The sequence below is a fragment of the Colossoma macropomum genome, unplaced genomic scaffold (assembly GCF_904425465.1).
Source record: "Colossoma macropomum unplaced genomic scaffold, Colossoma_macropomum, whole genome shotgun sequence".
NCBI lineage: Eukaryota > Metazoa > Chordata > Actinopteri > Characiformes > Serrasalmidae > Colossoma > Colossoma macropomum.
The window spans coordinates 660,001-678,904 of NW_023494784.1; the positions used below are offsets into that span (position 1 = coordinate 660,001).

The 18,904-nt window shown below is 39.1% G+C and overlaps 1 protein-coding gene across 1 annotated transcript in view; it reads left to right on the plus strand.

Annotated features, from left to right (window-relative positions):
• Window positions 1-9,443, plus strand: part of LOC118809213 (B-cell receptor CD22-like) — a 22,060-nt gene extending 12,617 nt beyond the window's left edge. Inside the window, exons 3-12 of the mRNA XM_036572314.1 lie at window positions 1-98; window positions 411-445; window positions 659-842; window positions 1,066-1,308; window positions 3,590-3,853; window positions 3,934-4,173; window positions 7,066-7,147; window positions 7,356-7,404; window positions 7,798-8,030; window positions 9,348-9,443. The exon at window positions 1-98 is cut by the window's left edge and continues 244 nt beyond it. Coding sequence (XP_036428207.1) covers window positions 1-98; window positions 411-445; window positions 659-842; window positions 1,066-1,308; window positions 3,590-3,853; window positions 3,934-4,173; window positions 7,066-7,147; window positions 7,356-7,404; window positions 7,798-8,030; window positions 9,348-9,399 — 1,480 coding nt within the window. The 3' untranslated portion in view covers window positions 9,400-9,443. The remainder of the gene's footprint in view (window positions 99-410; window positions 446-658; window positions 843-1,065; window positions 1,309-3,589; window positions 3,854-3,933; window positions 4,174-7,065; window positions 7,148-7,355; window positions 7,405-7,797; window positions 8,031-9,347) is intronic.
• The last annotated feature ends 9,461 nt before the right edge of the window (window positions 9,444-18,904 follow it).

Here is an 18,904-nt window from a genome sequence, read left to right on the forward strand (position 1 = left end):
GAGAGAGAGTGACGCTCACACCTACAGATTCAGATTCTACACTGATGATCCTAAGGGCAGATACACCGGCTCACCTGGAGTCACTCTGTCTGTCACAGGTAACTCTGGATAATAAAGACCTGCATTCTGACTAAATCTGATGTTCCAGTATCTGTGAGAGTGAATGAATGGATATTTGCTTAATCACAGGAAGGAAAAAGGAAGTAGACCTGTATTATTTCCTCTCTGACCTTCTGTGATGCAGCATAACAAATACCCCAACAGTGATTTCAGTGTTCAGATACTGACACCTGGAACAGTTAACCGAGTATCCATACACACCCCTACTAGATACATACAGTGAGTGTAGCTAACTGTAAGAGTATCTACAGATGAAAATAACACTAAACCTTGTTTAAAATCACCTGCAGATCTGAAGGTTACAGTGTCAGATACAGATGGAGGAGTAAAGTTGGTATAGCGTAGTGGGTAACATCTCTGCCTTCCACGCTGTAGGCTGGGGTTCAATCCCCGCCTGGGCAAACACCCTACGCTTTACCAATAAGAGTCCCTGGGCAAGACTCCTAACACTACCTTCGCCTACCTGTGTAAAAATGATCAAATTGTAAGTCGCTCTGGATAAGAGCGTCTGCCAAATGCTGTAAATGTAAATGTAAATGTAAAGAAGCTGACCTGTAGCTCCACCTGCACTCTGCCCAACCCCACCTACATCTGGTACAAGAACAGACAGCCTGTATTGAACCAGAACAGAAATGAACTGAATCTGAGAGACAGAACTGTGGATGCAGGCAGCTACTCCTGCGCTGTGAAAGGATACGAGGAGCTCCGCTCTCCTGCTGTCTGTAAGACCTCACTTTAAACTGCACTCAGAACAGAACAGAACCTCCTGAACATCCTGCACTCACTCTGTTATCATCTCACTGGCAGCTTCCACTGCATTACAGTGAACTCATGTTCAGTCACTCTGAGAGACACTGATTATACAGTTTAATATAATTCAGTTTGTGGTTTTGATTGTTTAAGGATATATATATTTTTATCTATCATTAATTTATTGTGTTTCAGGTGTTTTTGATAAAGTCCTGCAGGTGAAAGTGGAAGGTCCTGCAGCCACAGTGTCAGAGGGACAGAGAGTAGCACTGACCTGTATCTCCACCTGCACTCTGCCCAACCCCACTTACATCTGGTACAAGAACAGACAGCCTGTATCTCAGTGTGAATCTGCCTCCTGCTCTGTAGCTGTGGTCAGTGAAGCGGTCAGCTACAGCTGTGCTGTTAAAAGCAGTGATCTCCACTCTCCTCCAGTGTGTGAGTACAGAGTATCACATACAGTAATAATTTGTTTAATAATCAAGCAGTGTTTTGGTGTTTTTCAGCACATCTGGCTCAACTTATTTATCTATTAACCAGAGGAACCATTGATCAGGTATTGTTTAACAGAGCAGAGCTCAGAGGCGTTAAATCCATTATGGGCGCTGGGACGACACCCTTTTCATTACAACAAGCAAAAAATAAGAAATAATCATGTTGAAATATATCACAGTGTTTTCTACTGAACGCTTAAGTCTTTGTTCAGTAGGTCGGTTAACCTGGAGGGTCTAAGAACTAAAAGCCAGTTTACAGCTCTGGGAGCTGTGGCCGTGATCTCCGTCTGTGTTGTTGGACGCCGTTTACAGAACCCTTTATACTCCTAACTCCTCCATGGGATTCAGTGCTCTGCCCTCAGCCAATCAGCAGCGCTGAAATTGGCTCAGGATGTTTAAGGAAACGGCCTTGACCAATCTAGTGGCCTTTGCGAGGCAAAATTTACACAACCGGCCTCAAATGTTTTTGAATCAGAAGCTTCTGGTGCCAGGTTTAGCAGAAATAGCTAATATAACATAGCCTGCTAATGCAGCTGAGGGACTAATGTGTAATGTATTTGAGAAAATTCATGTTGGAAGATTAAATGTTAAGCAGATGTGAATCAAGTGTAAATGGGACAGAGACCAGTTTTGGTGAGTAACATTGAAGGGATTCTATAATTGTATGCTGTAGTATTTCCATCTGGTTTATTACTGCTGTGTGTGATTTAGTTATTTTGGGTGTTGTGACCTTTTAACTTTGTGGCTTAAGGTCTGTTTATGTTGGTGTGTCATTTTGCTACAATCCCTTTTATCTTGTTTATAGAGATCTCTTATTTAGTGTTGTGTTGAATGCTGTGCTGATAGAACAGGCTGTTTGTAATGAAGCTCAGTTGGTCTTGTGCTGTTTATCTCCAAGCAGACAAGGTTGATGCTGGTTGTAGGAGCCATTTAAGAATCTTATAGTGTTCAGTAAACATTTACTTTTTTTTTATTCTGATATTGCGTTAAACCTTAATATAATTGCTTGGCAGGATGTACAGCCGTTTAGTCATGTGTGTTTCTGTCTTATTCTCCATGCTGCCTGACTGTCATTGTAAATGCATAACATCTACAAAACAATATGCATATAAATACATTTTGAATTTCAGTTTTATATTCGAGTCACTTTATGGACTCGGCTTGTACCTCTCACTCACCAATGTTTATCAGGTTGAAGGTTCTCCACAAGAGACAGTAAGTAGGACTGAAGTAGAACCTGCATAATGAACAGATTTAGAACCAAGTCAGGGCAGCAGAATCTAGTATGAGACTGGGCCTCTGTTTTAGGGTGAGGAATAACAGAACCGGTCTCCCAGCTGGCAAAACCACACCAGGCGTGCTACCACTGGTCATTGTAGGTCAGGACTCAGCCATATTGATCATAGGCTTACCCAATCAAATGGGGATAGAATATTTATTAAGCTGCGTTTTTTAAGATGAAATTTGTTTTCTGTGAGTCTTATTTTTGTATTATAGCAAATTAAAATCATTATGCTCTCCAGCCCATTCCAGGCCCAAACTCCACCTTGTTTTCCTCAACCCCAGTCACTGTTTAGCAACCGTTGCTATGCACCATTGTCTCAAGTTTCCAGTTCTTTATCAGTGAGCCAGTGTTTGAATTTGAAGCTCATTTTAGATGAGGATAGAAGACGTGCCTGTGGGATCTGTAAAAGCCAAAAAACTATTTTAAAAACCTTGTTGTCATCAGTGCTCAGTGAATTTGGTACTTTACTAAAAAAGCAATAAGGGACTGTGTCAAAATGTTAAAGTAAATGTCTACTACGGATGTTTAGGTAATCAAAGGTAAAGCATAAATGGTCCATAACTATACTTCAAGCTTGCTGTGGCAGTATGCTTTAGCCTCTGATGTTTCATGGTTAATGTTTTCAAGTCTTATTATTGTTTTTTTATCACTTTAGGGCAGAAAAGTTGTAGTATGTAAAATGATGACAGCACTGCTACAGCCTGATGATAAGACATTTTGGGACATAACATGTTTGGAAAACATCCTGAAAAAAATCTATGGATGTGGCCCTTTTTCACAGGCCTACCCCAAAATCTATTTCTGCCTATGCCACTGATTAATTAGTAAATTAGCAGTTCATCAAACACCAAACAACTTATTAAGAGAATAAAAATGATACTCGATCTTCGTAGCACAGCTACACATGCAACACCTGAATCTTTATCACCTTTCCATTCAGACTCCCCTAAGAACACCAGAGTGGTCATTCTTCCCTCTGGACAGAGAGTGGAGGGAGACTCAGTGACTCTGACCTGCAGCAGTGATGCAAACCCTCCTGTTCTCTCCTACTACTGGTTTAATCAGAGCTCAGACGTAGAGCTGGGAACAGGACAGAGTTACAGCATCACCAGCATCAGCTCCCAGCACAGCGGACTCTACTACTGCACCGCTCACAACCAGCTCGGACAGAGCCGCTCAGGACCCTCCCGTCTGGATGTGTTATGTAAGAGCAGTTTGTTCTGTATGATCTGTTTTTGTCAGTATAAGAAGTTCAGTAACTAGTCGAGTCTCTGTCCTGTTCAGACTCTCCCAGACCTCCATCTGTATCTGAGATTGAGTTTGATGGCTCAGTCAGGCTGGTCTGTGTCAGTGACTCCAACCCTGCCAGCTCTTACACCTGGTTCAGGAAGATAGGAGGAGACATCTCACAGTTTGGAGAAGGAGACAATTTAACTTTAGTTGCAGGAACAGATGGAGTTTTCTACTGTATGGCAGAGAATCGATTAGGATCATCCAACTCATCAGAATGGACTTTTACATCAGGTATGTTATGGGATGATGTAGTCGCCTTCTTGCCTCCACAGAGGTCAGTAAGAGAAAGAAGACTGGATGCATGCTAGGTCAAAATGTAACACCCTCTTGTTTAGACCCTCTTCTCAGTCTGCATTATAAGAGTTATGTGACTTTGCACATCTGTTTAATATCTCAGCAGGAGTGAAACATACATGGTCATGGTCACACCGTGGTCATCTGTGTTAGGGAGGTGTACAGGTACTAAAGTATTCTGTTAACCATTCAAGGTGCCTGTATTGCAAAGCTGAGATCACTGTATCGGGTACAGTAAGGAGTGGAAAAAAAAATATTTCGATACTGTACTTGAATTGATATTTCTTCAGGCTTGTGCTGCTACAGTGATGATGTCAGCACTACATGTTTTGAAAACATGTTTGGAACCTGTTTCCCAGTAACCTCTCCCATTCCAGTACTTATCAGAAACAAAAAAAAACAGGGAGTACATTTCAGATAATATCCACATTATCTGAAATGTACTTCCAGTTCAATCTACAGTACGTAAAATATGAGTCACAGTTGTGGAGCAAAACACACAGGTTATTAAGGTAGCTCTCCTCAATATTAGATCTCTCACATACAAGTTGATTTGATTTATTGATTTGATTTATTGATCTGATTGATCCCATGAGCTTGATTTTATGCTTTTAACTGAGACATGGTTACCTGACTGTAGTGCTAAAACCGTATTAATCGAGTCGGCTCCATCAAATTTCATCAAACTTTAAAATCTCACCTGCTAGCAAGAAAGGTGGTGGTACAGCTGCTCTATTTGGTGATTCATCCCATCTTATGTATGGTTTGTACAGTTCTAAAAAAGGCACCAAGAAAATTACTACTAATTGTCTACAGACCTCTGAAGTACAATTCTAATATTATTGATGAATTTACAGATATGTTAACTTTTATTTCCATTGATTTTTATCATTTCTTTGTTGCTGGTGATTTTAACATACATACTGACAATCCCAATGATAATTATGCCAAGAAACTCTGTAATATATTGGACTCTCTCAGCATGTGACTAGGAGCACACACTGCCATAGTCACACTCTGGATGTGGTTGTCAAAGGGTTACAACATATTAGCCACTGTTAAGAATGTTGCTTTCTCCAGTGTTATTAATAGTAATATACTCTTCGCTATAGTTGACAAACTAACAGACTCGCCTACATATATTGTCCCTAAACTAGTATCACATGAGAAATATAATGAGTTTGCTTACTTTTTAACACTAAAATCCATAATATCAGACAAGCCATTAATATCTATAAATCTATATCCATTTAAAAGCCAGTCTTCTCTCCATCAACCTGTAAATATATCATGGTTAAAATGTCCCAGTTTAGTGCTATTAACAATGAAATATTAAACAGTGAGTCATAACACTGAGATATACAGTGAGTCATCTCAAATCCTCCACTTGTAGTCTTGACATGTTACCAACCAAGTTTTTAAAGAATGTGTTTCACTCAATAGCAGCGGACAGTAAACACCTCACTCCTGTTGGGCGATTTACTAACAAATTAAAAACTGCAGTTGCAGCGTCTTAAAAAAATGCAGACTCTGGAAAAAAGTCTGCTCTACTAGTGCTCAGCTTTGCCTTTGATACCAATGACCATGAAATTCTTATAGATAGACTTGAGAACTGGGTTGGGCTCCAGGAGCTGTCCTAAAATGGTTCAGCTAATACCTGCAAGGAAGGGACTAGTTTGTCAAAAAAACGAAATAATATTATTTCTTAGTACCAATGACCAGTGGTACGTATTACAAACTAAAGCAGTTACTAAATCAGGTTTTTATCACCTTAAGAACATCAATTAGATCAGAGATGTTCTGACTAAAGCAGAGTTAAAGGAGTAAAAGAAGGACCCCCCCCCCACCCCCATTCTCAAATCCTTACACTGGTTACCAGTCTGTTCCAGAATAGACTGTAAGGAGCTGTTACTCCTCTATAAATGTCTTAATGGTCAGGAGCAGCGTATTTATCTGATCTGCTGCAGCGATAAGAGCCGAGCAGAACTCTCAGATCATTATTCAACTTTGTTTTATTTTTACTTTGAATGATTCTTCTCTTGTTTTAATCATGATTTAAATTTATATTCTCCTTTACTTTGTTACCTTTTAAATAATAATTTGAATTATTTTTGTATTTCATCATTTGTAAAGCACAGGCGATGGCTTCCAAATAAAGATATCAAAAAAAGTTCAGTCTGATCAGAGATGTTGATCCATACCAAACTGATAAATTATGTTTGAGTCCCGATTCTATGTTAATGGCTGTACTAACACATCCAGACATCTATAATTACCTTAAGTACTGCATTAGTGTTCACATCACAGAAGATAAAAGCAGTCAGATCACTAGAATCATGTACGTATTTGGTCAGTGGAGGGTGAGCAATACTCTGTCTTTACCATCAACTACACCATCAAACGCTGTTGTGACTGCGAAAGTGAGTGACAGCTGTGTATTTGTGTTTGGTGGGGTTAATTATCGTTAGCTTAGTGGTAGCTTAAGTTACATGAGCCATGCTAACATTCTGGTGTTCTCTCAACTGCACTGATTGTCTAGCTACAGCATAAGAGAAAAGTTAGACATAAATAGTTAATGCATGAGTCAGTCATCAGTCAATGTCAGTTATCAATTGATGAATCATTCTGAACACCTTTTTATACCTTTGTAAAGCTAAAGCAAAGGGTAAAAAACCCCATCCATTTCTTTACGTTTACTGTAGTATATAGTAAATTTACATCTAATCTTTCAAGTATATTTTTGATTCCGTACTTCCACCATAATTTCAACATACCTGTACTTAAGTATAATTTCTCTTTTTCCTCTCCTGCATCTCTGCACTAACACAGATAACAGGACTTCAGTATATGCAGCTTCTGGAGTCGCCGTGGTTTTACTTCTGATATTTATTGCAGTCTTTTTGTGGATGAGGTGAGAATCTGAACACATGTAAGATATGAAACATCCTCCAAATGCTGCCTGTAAGCTGTGCTGCAGTTTAGCTTCTCCACTCTAATATAAGCAGTTTAATACAGTAGAGAGTAAAATAGACGGTGTGCAGTTTCAGAACATTAACAGGAGCTGATTTAATGCTGGAGATGTGAGTCTGAAGGTCATTTTCCTGTGAAAACTCCAACAGGAGACGAGCAGCAGTGACCAGCAGAGAGAGAGAGGAGAGCAGTGGAGAGGTGAGTTTTAATGAGGGAGTCATTTGGATCCAGTTTGAATTACATCCATTAAGGAATTCATAGAGTGAAAGATGTTCTGAGTCTAATATTCTGTTTGCAGCAATGATATGGTTACCTATTGGCAGTGATACACATTTTTGGCTTCAATATGATTCTGATTTTGATATTGTCAGAGTTAATGTTCTTGATCAAACAGAGCTCTAATTCTGTTCTACACAGACTGGTTTGGCTCAGATAAATGAATGTTCCTCCTAGAAATTTTTCAGCTCCTGCTGCACCGACCAACAATGTAAACTCCAAATATGATGAATACTGTCATTTACAAGCTCTTCAGAGAAAAGCCCAGTCATGTGGTTCTGTATATCCATGTTTTCATCTCTCCTTCTCTCTCAGGGAGCTTCTGCTCCCGTGTACGATGAGGTCTCCACCCTGGCTGTGACCTCTGACCCCTCAAGAGCTGCATCCTCAGATGATCAGGATGATGTTCAGTACTCCACTGTTCATTTCTCACTCTCTCAGGCGAAGGACGTTCCTCTCTACTCCGCTGTCCAACAGTCAAACTCTCTGCCTGAAGAAGAGGAAGTGCAGTACGCTGCAGTGAACACTGCTAAACCAAGAACTGCTCGGTAAGTAATACACATAATTTAGTGAAGCTTATCTCTCACACACAGCTCACTTCTTCTGCTTTCTCTGGAAATGGATTCTCTACAGCACACAGTGAGTCAGCAGCCGCAGTTCGATTCAACCTTCATTTTCTTGCTTACTTCACACACTTTCCTTTTTACTTGTGCCCACAGAGTTAGTGTTAGTTCATTGCTGGCTGAGAGAAAGTTTGCAGTATGAAAGACATTTTCCACTCACTGCTCTGCAGTACTGAGAAATCTAACGTCTGTTTCTTTATGGTTACAAATACAGTAACATAAATAAAATGCAGATATTTTACTGCAGTTGCCCACCATCCCAAACGTTCTGCTCGTCTGGAGTTCAATAACTACATCATCAAATATCAGTTTTAAATATTGGCCAATTCTAAACACTGTTTGGCTGCCGATAATTTTTTTTAAGTAAATGTCAGCAGATAGTCTGATATGATTGTGTATCTCTAGTCTTAATATTCTGATGAGTGCACAGTCCCACTTTTTTAAATAGACCCTTATAGATTATCTATTATTAACAAACTATCTGGTGAAACTCATTCTCAGTTCATTCTCAACAGCTTTAGAGTCAGAATTAGGACTTCAGTTATATTTAGGCTTTTGGTTGAGGTTAAGGTTTAGTTTGTGGCCACAGTTATGGTTTGGGAATGTTATGTTGAATTTAATGGATATTCAGTTGCATGTAAGTTAAATACAAGCTAAGCATCTACCAGGTATCAGCTGTGGGTAATCCAAACAAAGTGTTACCAAGCATGCTTAATTGATATCAAGCTCAAAAAAACATTATCCAGCCACTATTTCATGATGTCATAAGGGTTCTTATTCACTTTACTGCTGAACGTGTATCCAGGGAATGCTGCATGGCCAGTTGAACGAAAGGATGGATGGATGGACAACAGGCAGAAAGTCAGATCAGCTAACCAAAAGACTCAGTTATATGTGCTAAATTAGCTTTACGTGATGACACATGCTTTCTAAGATGGCGAATACTTATTTGTCTGAAAATCAACAAGCCAGTTGGACCCATGTGTCATTTTTATCTCACTTCTGACACCAGTGAAGCATCCATGGGGGAAGAGTCTCACTAATAGCAGTTCTCATCATGAATTTTCAGATTTATTGTCATGGAATTGAATTTAAAAATGTTCTTTTCCCTGAACAAATCACAAAGACGAAACTGGTGAACCTTGGAAAGTGTGTAGCACCTCAGAACACAATCATATTTTAAATTCCCCTCTAAAAAAAGAAACAGTAATAATATGATCTCAATGTTACAAATGTTTGCAGGAATGACGAAACTCTGATCTACAGCACAGTCCCGAAGAACGTGAGAAGATGAAAGCTCCCACCTCTCCAGCAGACGCACTGATAGCGGTCAACAATATAAAGATATTGTTATATCGTTTTCATTATAAATCTTGTCAAAGTATACCTGAGTATAACTGAGTGTATTGTGCATATTGTTGCTTAAAACACTGACCAACTGCATGTTTCATTACAAAGAGAGCTTAATTAGTCCTGTTTAACTGGATTTAGTGCAGTACAATGTGAGAAATACATTGAATAGTTTCTGATGGATTTAAAAACACTGTTTCATGCCTATTGGACAAAAAGAAGCAGCAGATAGCAATCATGTAGTCATAACAGTTTTTAAAATATCATCACTTTACCAGTTTCAAGGATTCACAGTAGCTTTACCAGTTACAAGGGCAAGAAAGTGATCCATACAGCTTGTACAAAATGCAGCGGCGAGAAAATTAACATTATTATTAGTAGTTTCTGAATCTCTTCGTGGTGCAGCTCCTTCATACGTCTCTGAAAGCCTCATAAACTCTGATCCACATCGAGCTCTGAGATCATCCAGTTCTGCCTTCTCCATTTTCCACTAATTAAACTTAGAAAAAGTGGTGAAGCAGACTTTTGGTTTTTATGCACCAAAGATCTGAAACACATGATCAATAAACATTCGTCTCCTTTTATACTCTGATTTAAAAAAGAGCATTTAAAAACATATTTTTTTCACTGTAGCATTTAACTAGCTTTTATTTTTTCATTACTTTTACTACAATCTTACCATTACGTTGTGCTTCTATGACTTGTATTATTGTATTTTTATTTTTTTGTTATTGTTTGTTTTATTGTTACTACTATACTTTTTACTACTTATTTGGTGGTTTAAAGTAGTTGTTTTTATTTACTAGTTGTTTTTATTAAATGGGTTTGGCACCACCTACTGGTTGGTCAGTACAATGCAGCCTTGTCTTGATGAAGGAATTCCTGGAAACTCATGGTTAAGACTGGGTCTAAGTGCTGCTCCTGACTATGGACTAAATATCTAAATGTCATAGTAAATATGCAGCGTAAAGCAGCATAAACAACCAACAGCAGCAGCAGATTTTTACACTTTTTAAAGCTTTTATTTTCTGGACTTTTAAAGATCTGTCCTAATTCTGATTGGTACGAGGAGAAACTGGACGTCAGCCTCTTCAACATAATGCCCACCTCAAAGCCAACAGAGGAAACACAGCAGTGCAGGAATCTGTCAATCAAAATGACCAACATTGTTCTTTATTTGACAGTTAATAGTGAATTCATGCAGGAGCCGATCAGAGCTAGAAGCACCAACAGATTAAGGAAATAATCTGACAGTTACAATATTTAAGCGCAAGTTATTGGTTATTCAGGAGACGTTTGTGAGGAGATAAGATAATTCACTTGCATAATGACGGAGAAAGTCAAAGTGAAAATACATGATAATCAGTTACAAAACTGGAGTTCAAAAACTGATTAAAAGCTACAGAGAAAATGGGGCTCCTAACAACCACCTGGAAGAGCTGGTCGACCCCAAAACTGCCCCCATCAGATAAACAGCACTTAAAGCTTTCATCTCTGAGAGAGAGGAGAAAATCAAGCTGATCAGATCTGAAAACATCCACAGGTGTTTCTGTCCATCCTTCCACTGTGAGAAGACGACTCAGCGCTGTGGGTCTGAAAGGATGTGTAGCTGATCAAGAAGAACCTCACTGAGAAAAGGAGACGGACACATCAAACAAAGAAGCTGAACGATGGACTGACCACCCCAGAGTCCAGACCTCAACACCACTGAATGTGTTTGATTACTTCAGAAAATCATCAACCAGCTTCTAAGACTGAACTTTGGAGGTGTGTCTGCAGATTCTTTGAGGAACTGAAATTGAGTCTCCTGAACAGAATGGAAGCTGGAATAAAGGGGAAGAGTGACTCACTGACTCACACAGCTGAGAGTAGAGTTAGCTGATGAAGTTTCTGTTAAGTATATAATTTAGTTATTTTCTAATGCTGAAAATGAATCAATGTTTTAAACTTCTGTTCCACTAGAACATTAAAAAAATAAACCCTGTTAATTTTGTTTCTTTTACACAGGCTGTATGTATTATAGGTGTTATATAATAATAAGGTGGGTTTGGAAAGCATCCCTGCTTTGTCCATGACAGCACACACACGATGTGTGTTTTTGTTTAAAAAATAGATTAATAAAGTATTTTGTTTTCTTAGACTAAATTTACCTAAATTACGGCTTAGATTTCTGCCATTATTAGTGTGTGATGGAGCTAATTAACCACAAAAAGGTTTTACCCTTCTTTATCAATAATTATGCCCATAATTATGGAGCTGACTGTAACTGGAAAAACTGATTGGATGCAGTTATATGGATTTCTGTTCTTTCAGTGCAGTAAGGCATGGACAGGTTCACTATGTTTTGCCAAACAAGCACTATTCGCTCCTGGAATAACGACTGACCAACACCCACGTATAATAGTGTACAATAGTGCAGAGATCATAGCTGCTAACCTCAAAATATGAAGCGGTAAATTCAAAAGCAGCATCATTGATTATGATCCAGACTGATCAGAGAGAGTGAAGGAGAGTCTGTACGACTCTGTGATGGTCACACTCATCTGTGACTGAAGATGTAGAGGAGATGTGCTGCCCTCCTCCAGGATCTCCTCCAGGCTCTTCATGCGTCTCCGCAGGTGGAGAACAGTCGATCAGCTTGATGTCAGCATCTCATAAAGACTGAACAAGAAATAGACTAAACTGAACCTCAAGTAGGTTTAACTGAATAACTTAGTACAACGTGATTTATTAGTGGTTTATTTAACTCTGTTTCAGTGTAATACACAGCTTATACAGTGAAGCCAAACAAAAGAAGAGTTTGTTCAGGACTGAAACTCATTTTATATACAGTCCGATCTATTTCTTTAACCAGATATTATCAATATTATTATTCTGTCTTTCTCAGTATCAAACAGTCCAGGAGTCAATGACTTTCTCAAAGGTGGACACAGCATCCCTCTGTCTCTCTGCTGCGCTGTCCCCAACTATCAGCTGATAGGATGCAAAGCAGTGATACAGCACCTGCCTTACGAATGACCAACATAAAAGTGAAGGACACCACAGCGCTGACTCCTGTATACTGAGTGTCCAGCCTGAAGTCTGGAGTTTTTACTGAATATTGAACTGATTGTAGTTCTTGCAGTGACTTTAACCACCAGACAGAACTTGCACTTGTAACATCTTGTCCGGTCTTGCCCGTCTTCCCTGTTTCAGCCGTGTGCTTTTTGTTTACATTTTTCCATGTGCTTTTGTGGTTATTTTGGTTTGGTCTCCTCCCTGGTCCTGCCCCCCTGTAATCGTGTTCATTTTTCTGTAGCCTGTAGCTCTGCCCTCTCGTTTTTCCCAGGTGTTTTCCCTCTGTCTTTATATCCTCGTGTTTGGTTCAGTCTTTGTCTTGCATTTTCTCTCTGTTTCGTAGTTTCTGTTCCCGTTTTTGTTGTTGTTACTTTATGGATTTGTTTCTTTTGTGGATCTTCGTTATTCTCTTTTTTTTTGGACTTTGTTGAGTTTTGGTTTTGTAATAAAAGCAACTTGCATGTACGTTCAGCCTCTATGCCTCTGTCATGACAGTAATATCTGTATTTTTCCCTACTGTAATTAATCATTTTTAAGTACAGTGTAATTAAGTTACAGTTTAATTCAGCAGATCTTAATGTGAGTCACATTCTAATGAGGTACGAAACAAAATCTCACACTGTTTCTATTTAAATTAAGGTGCCAAATGGAACCCAAAGGACTGTTTAGTGTGTTGCTGTAGAAGAAAATCTTTTCATTCTCTTTTCATTCCATGAAGGAGCTTTGAATGAATTATTTAAAGAATCTTTTTTTTGTGAATGAGATGTGAAATTAAAGAACATTTGTAAAGTTTCAAGAACCTCCACAGGAAATCATTTTATTGCTATTCTGTTCTTTAATTATATGCCAATTAAAAGTGAAGAACTGTAGAGCTGTATGTTCAAATATTTGAAATATTGTATAGCATTGAATTAAGCTTTACAATATCTAGGCATAAATGAAGACAGTAAGAATTAATTCAACACTGGAGCACTTTCTGAGTAGGCAAAAAAAGAGCCCAGTGGACAAAGAGAAACTTTACAGATTTGATCACAATATATTTTATCACAAGGTTTTCCTGAATATTGATGTGTTTCAGCTGATGTCACTGTCCATTCTCACTGTCCATTCTAACACGTTAAATTCCCAGCCATGGTAGCCATCACACATACCTGATGTTTACAGATTTCACATTGCAGTCATATCATGATTTTCCAGTTTGTTGCTATACACTTTGGAGTTTGTTTGATTATTAAAACCTTGTGATGTTGCAGAACCAAACTAGCAGCTATAACTTAAACCTATTAATTAAATGCAGCTATTATTGTATCATATTGTTCAGTAACAGAATAAACAAAAAAGTTGTTTTAGGCAAATCAGCAAAGATACGACATAGACAGTGTCTTACAAAAGTCCTCTGTGAGAAATAAGCAAATAGATTTTAATGTGTGTGTATATATATATGTAATTATGTTATCGGTAACAAGCTATCCAGAAATTCCAGGTTAACTGCATTCATATGGCTTGCATGAATGTTCGGACTTCTTGTTATTAATAAGTAATTCATATCGAGTTGTTAAGTGTAAAACTGTACAAACCTCACTAGAAATGTGACTTTCTATTAGTGTCACATCCTCAATATGCATTAAACAGTGAACACTGTGCTTAGTTAGACAGAATATCAGATGAAACGGTCTGGGCGATTGTTGACACAGATAAACTGTGAGGTTTGAAAAGTTTGTGCCAAACATGAACGGCTCTCTGCCGGAACAGTGACTGACTAACGCCCATGTTAATGGTTGTCCCTAAAGAGTACAGAGAGATGATGGTGCAGAGGATGTTATTCTCCATGTCAAAATACCAAGGAGAAATGTAAATTATAATCTCATCTATAACGACCAAAGCTGAGCAGATGATGTGAAGGAGAGCCTGTACTGCGATGCTTATAATGGTCACCCTTATATGTCTCTGGCGACGGGGAGAGGAAACTGAGCTGCTGCTTTTCTCCATGTTTTTCATGTGTTTCCACAGAAAGACAACAGTCGCACAACTTGATGCTAACATCACACAAAGGCTGAGGCAGAAAAGGGCTAAAGTCATCCAAAACCCTGCGTTCCATGCATTGTCAAGGCTTGTCCAGTCTGTTTTTTCTTCTGTGGTATTATCATACTGCATAAGTATTGCTGCTGTGTTTACACTCAGTCCCAGCAGACAGACAACTACACTGAAGACTAAGGCAGAGTACATGAAGATTCTGATGTTCCTCTTCAGCCAGATGAAGGACGGACGCTGAACAGGAAGAATCTGGAAGCAGTAGAAGACGTTCAGCCAGTGAGAGGAATTGACGCTGGTCATCATGGTATAAACTGCAATAGGTGGAACAAACCACCAGATTATAACTGATTCGAAGGACGTAGGTGATAAAAAGTTATGTACAACCATTACAAGGATGCAGATGTTAGCAGCGATGTTGCTCCCAACAAGTGATCCCAGCAAAATATTGAGAGGCTGTTTGAGTCGCTTGGTTCCTTTGTGTGGAAAAAGCATGCAAAAAACAAAAATGATGTTCAGGATGATGCTGAAAACAGAAACAGGCACATTCACAGAAGCAAACGCTTCACCACTCATTTCAAAACAAAAATCTGAAGAAGAGTTGGAATCCATTTCTGTAGCCTCGTCCTTCTGAACTGCAAATAGCCGAGAGTTAATGTCCTCTGCAGTCAAAGGTCCTCCCTTTAGAGGAAGCACAGAGTGGTTCTCTACTCCTGGATTGGTTGATGCCCCAAGCGGAGATACCTACCTCACCAAACAGCTAGACGACTGTTCTGACTCATTAGTGCCACTAATGATCACAGCTTAAGTGAAACTAAACTGTGATCGTTTACATGCACATTACACCATTCCTGACCAAAAAACTTACAATATTGTTCCTTATTTCTTTGAAGGTTCTTTAATGGAAAATGCAATGTTAAACAGTTCTGTTGAACAACACTGCTGCTCATTTTCATCTTTATTTGTGCTTCTGTTTCCATCTAAGACACAGTCGTGCTGCAGTGACGAAAACCTGATAAGTACACTCTGTAGCTAATCTAATGAAATTAGCTTTGAAGACGAGACTAAGTAAACTGTGCTACACACATTTCCATTTCCTCTGTATTTGCAATGCAAATTGCTCACTGTTAAGACTCACTGGAGGTTCTAGACCACAGAATAACAGCTAAAGTAGTCACGAAAACCAGCAGGACAGACTTTTACATGATCATATTGTGCATTCTTTAGACAGATGATATATGTTTAAAATATACACAAGCAATGTCAAACTCATATGTTAAGTTAGCAGGGGTGCTTTAGCAGCTGTACATTTTCCACAACAGCATATTTTAGTATAATTTTTATATATTATTCTGTAAACTGTAAAAACATGATTCTAGAATCTAAACAATAAACTCAGAGCAACTATTAACACATGGATTCTAGATTAATTGGCTGAACCTCTTGTTGTTTTTCCATCACACGTCTCATTCATGATGTCATTGCATTCAATCTAATGGAGTTCAGGGCTGAGATCACTGATCAGTTTAAATGAACATATTACAGCAAGCTCCGATAACCATGTCTGACATGAACAGGGAGACTAATCTGTTGTCTCCCTTTGTTTTTTTCCAGTGGAATAAACAGATATGTGTCATGTGAATGAAGCCGGAGGCGTGGTTCGTCTGTTTGGGAGCTGCAGTTTAGAAATTCAGAAAAGAAAACTCAACAGATGTGTTTCATTTCATGTTTTAACTAGGCTGCTGGGCTAAAGTACAGGCATGTGTGGCCATGCAGAGTGGCTCTCGGAATGTGTCACATTGTCAGTGTAAAAACAGATTGTTGTTATGTGGTTTATTTTATTTATAGGAGTAATTGTGTCTGAGGAGGGAGGCTTTGCAGTTGCCTAGTGACGCCTGAAGTTGACCTGCAGCATCACTTTCTGGTATCATAAAGGGCATCTTGACCTGCAGCATCACTGTCTTGTATAATAGAGAACTTTCTGCAGCATCACTGTCTGGTATCATCTCAGACAGGACAGCACTGCAGTGGGTAGTGAAGACTGCTTCCCTGCCATTAAGAATATGTTCACGAACCGGTGTAAAAAAAGAAGCATGCAGCATCAGGAAGGATCCCTCTCATCCATCAGATAGACTGTTTACACCACTCCCATCTGGAAGAAGACTACAGAGCATCAGGGCTGAGTCCTTTAGACTCATGAACAGTTTCTTCTTCACGCAGGCAGTCAGACTTCTGAACTGATCTACCTGAATCTCACTGAACTGCTTCCTCAGCCTTACTACTCATTTAATTTGCTGCACTTTCACTTCCACACTCAGTCACTTTACTGTGGAACTTCAGTTTCACTCACTTTATATGCACAGTCACTTAAATTTGTACATTGTCATCATCATGATCATGATCTTGATCATCATCATCTGGGACCCCCGGGGTCTTGTCCTCATAGGCCATGCCTGGTAAACCCCCACCAGGAGGCATGCAGGGGACATCCTGCTCAGATGCCTGAACCACCTCAACTGGCTCCTCTCAATGTGGAGGAGAAGCAGATCTATTTTTAGCTCCTCCTGGATGACTGAGCTCCTCACCCTTTCAGTAGAGTGTAGCCCACCACCCTGTGAAGAAAGCTCATGTCCTCTGCTTGTATCCATGATCTCATTCTTTCAGCCAATACCTGTACCTCATGACCACAGGTGAGGGTTGGGACGTAGACCAGCAAACACAGAGCTTTACCTTATGTCTCAGCTCCCTCTTTACCACTACAGTCCGGTACAGTGACCGCATCACTGCTGCTGCCTGTCCCAGCCTGCAGCCCATCTCACGATCCCCCTTTCCGACACTCATGAAAAAGACCCCAAGATACTTAAACTCCTCCACCTGGAGCAAGTCCTTTCAAAGTCAAAGTCAAGTCAAAGTAAACTTTATTGTCATTCAGACTATACAACTAGGAGTGCACAGCTGAATGAGACTGTGTTTGTCCAATACCGACATAACATAAAGGCAATTGCACATAGACATACCAGACAGCATAGGCCGACATAAAAACATACAAACAGGGGAAATATATATATATATATATATATATATATATATATATATATATATATATATATATATATATGTTTATATATATATAAAATAGGAAATAGGAAATAAGTATTTGATCCCCCACTGATTTTGAAAGTTTGTCCTCTGACAAATAATTAAACAGTCTATGATTTTTATGGTAGCTTCATTTTAACAGTGAGAGATGGAATATCAAAAAGAAAATCTAGAAAATTAAATAATATTTAAATAAAAAATAATTTGCATTTCATTGAGGAAAATAAGTATTTGATTCCCTAAAAAACATGACTAATGGTGGCTCCCACAGACCACTGACACACCCTAATCTCAGTGAAGTCGTTACCTGCATGAGAGACACCTGTCCCAAATTGTCACCTGTATAAAAGGCCACCTGCCAACAGACTCAGTGACACTCCAACATCGCCACCATGGGCAAGACTAAAGAAAGAGACCAAAATTGAGCTCTTTGGCCTCAACTCAACTCGACGTGTTTGGAGGAAGAAAAATACAGAATATGACCCTAAGAACACCATCCCCACCATCAAGCATGGTGGTGGAAGTATTATGTTTTGGGGGTGTTTTTCTTCTAAGGGCACAGGCCAACTTCACCGCATCGACAGGAAGATGAACGGGGCCATGTATCGCAAAATCCTGGGTCACAACCTCCTTGCCTCCGCCAGGGCACTGAAAATGGGTCATGGATGGGTCTTCCAGCACGACAACGCCCGAAAACATACAGCCAAGGAAGCAAAGGAGTGGCTCCATAAGAAGCATATCAAGGTCATGGAATGGCCTAGCCAGTCTCCCGACCTCAATCCCATAGAAAATCTATGGAGAAAGCTGAAGCTTCGCGTTTCCAAATGCATGCCTAAAAACCTTAAGGATTTGGAGATGATCTGCAGAGAGGAGTCGGCCAAAATTACTCCTGAAGTGCAAACCTTATAAACAACTACAAGAAACGTCTGACTGCTGTGCTTGCCAACAAGGGTTTTGCCACCAAGTATTAAATGATGTTTTACTAGGGGGTCAAATACTTATTTCCTTCAGTGAAATTCAAATTAATTTTTATTTCTCATTTCATGTAATTTTCTCAGTTTTTCTTTTGATATTCTTTGTGTCACTGTTAAAACAAAGCTGGCATAAAATTATGAGACGTTTCATTTATTTTTTTGTATTAAAACCTTTAAAGTCAGTGGGGGATCAAATACTTATTTCCTCCACTGTATATATATATATATATATATATATTTTTTGTTTTTCTCAGATTAAGGAGTTCCTCAAAGTGCTCCTTCCACCAA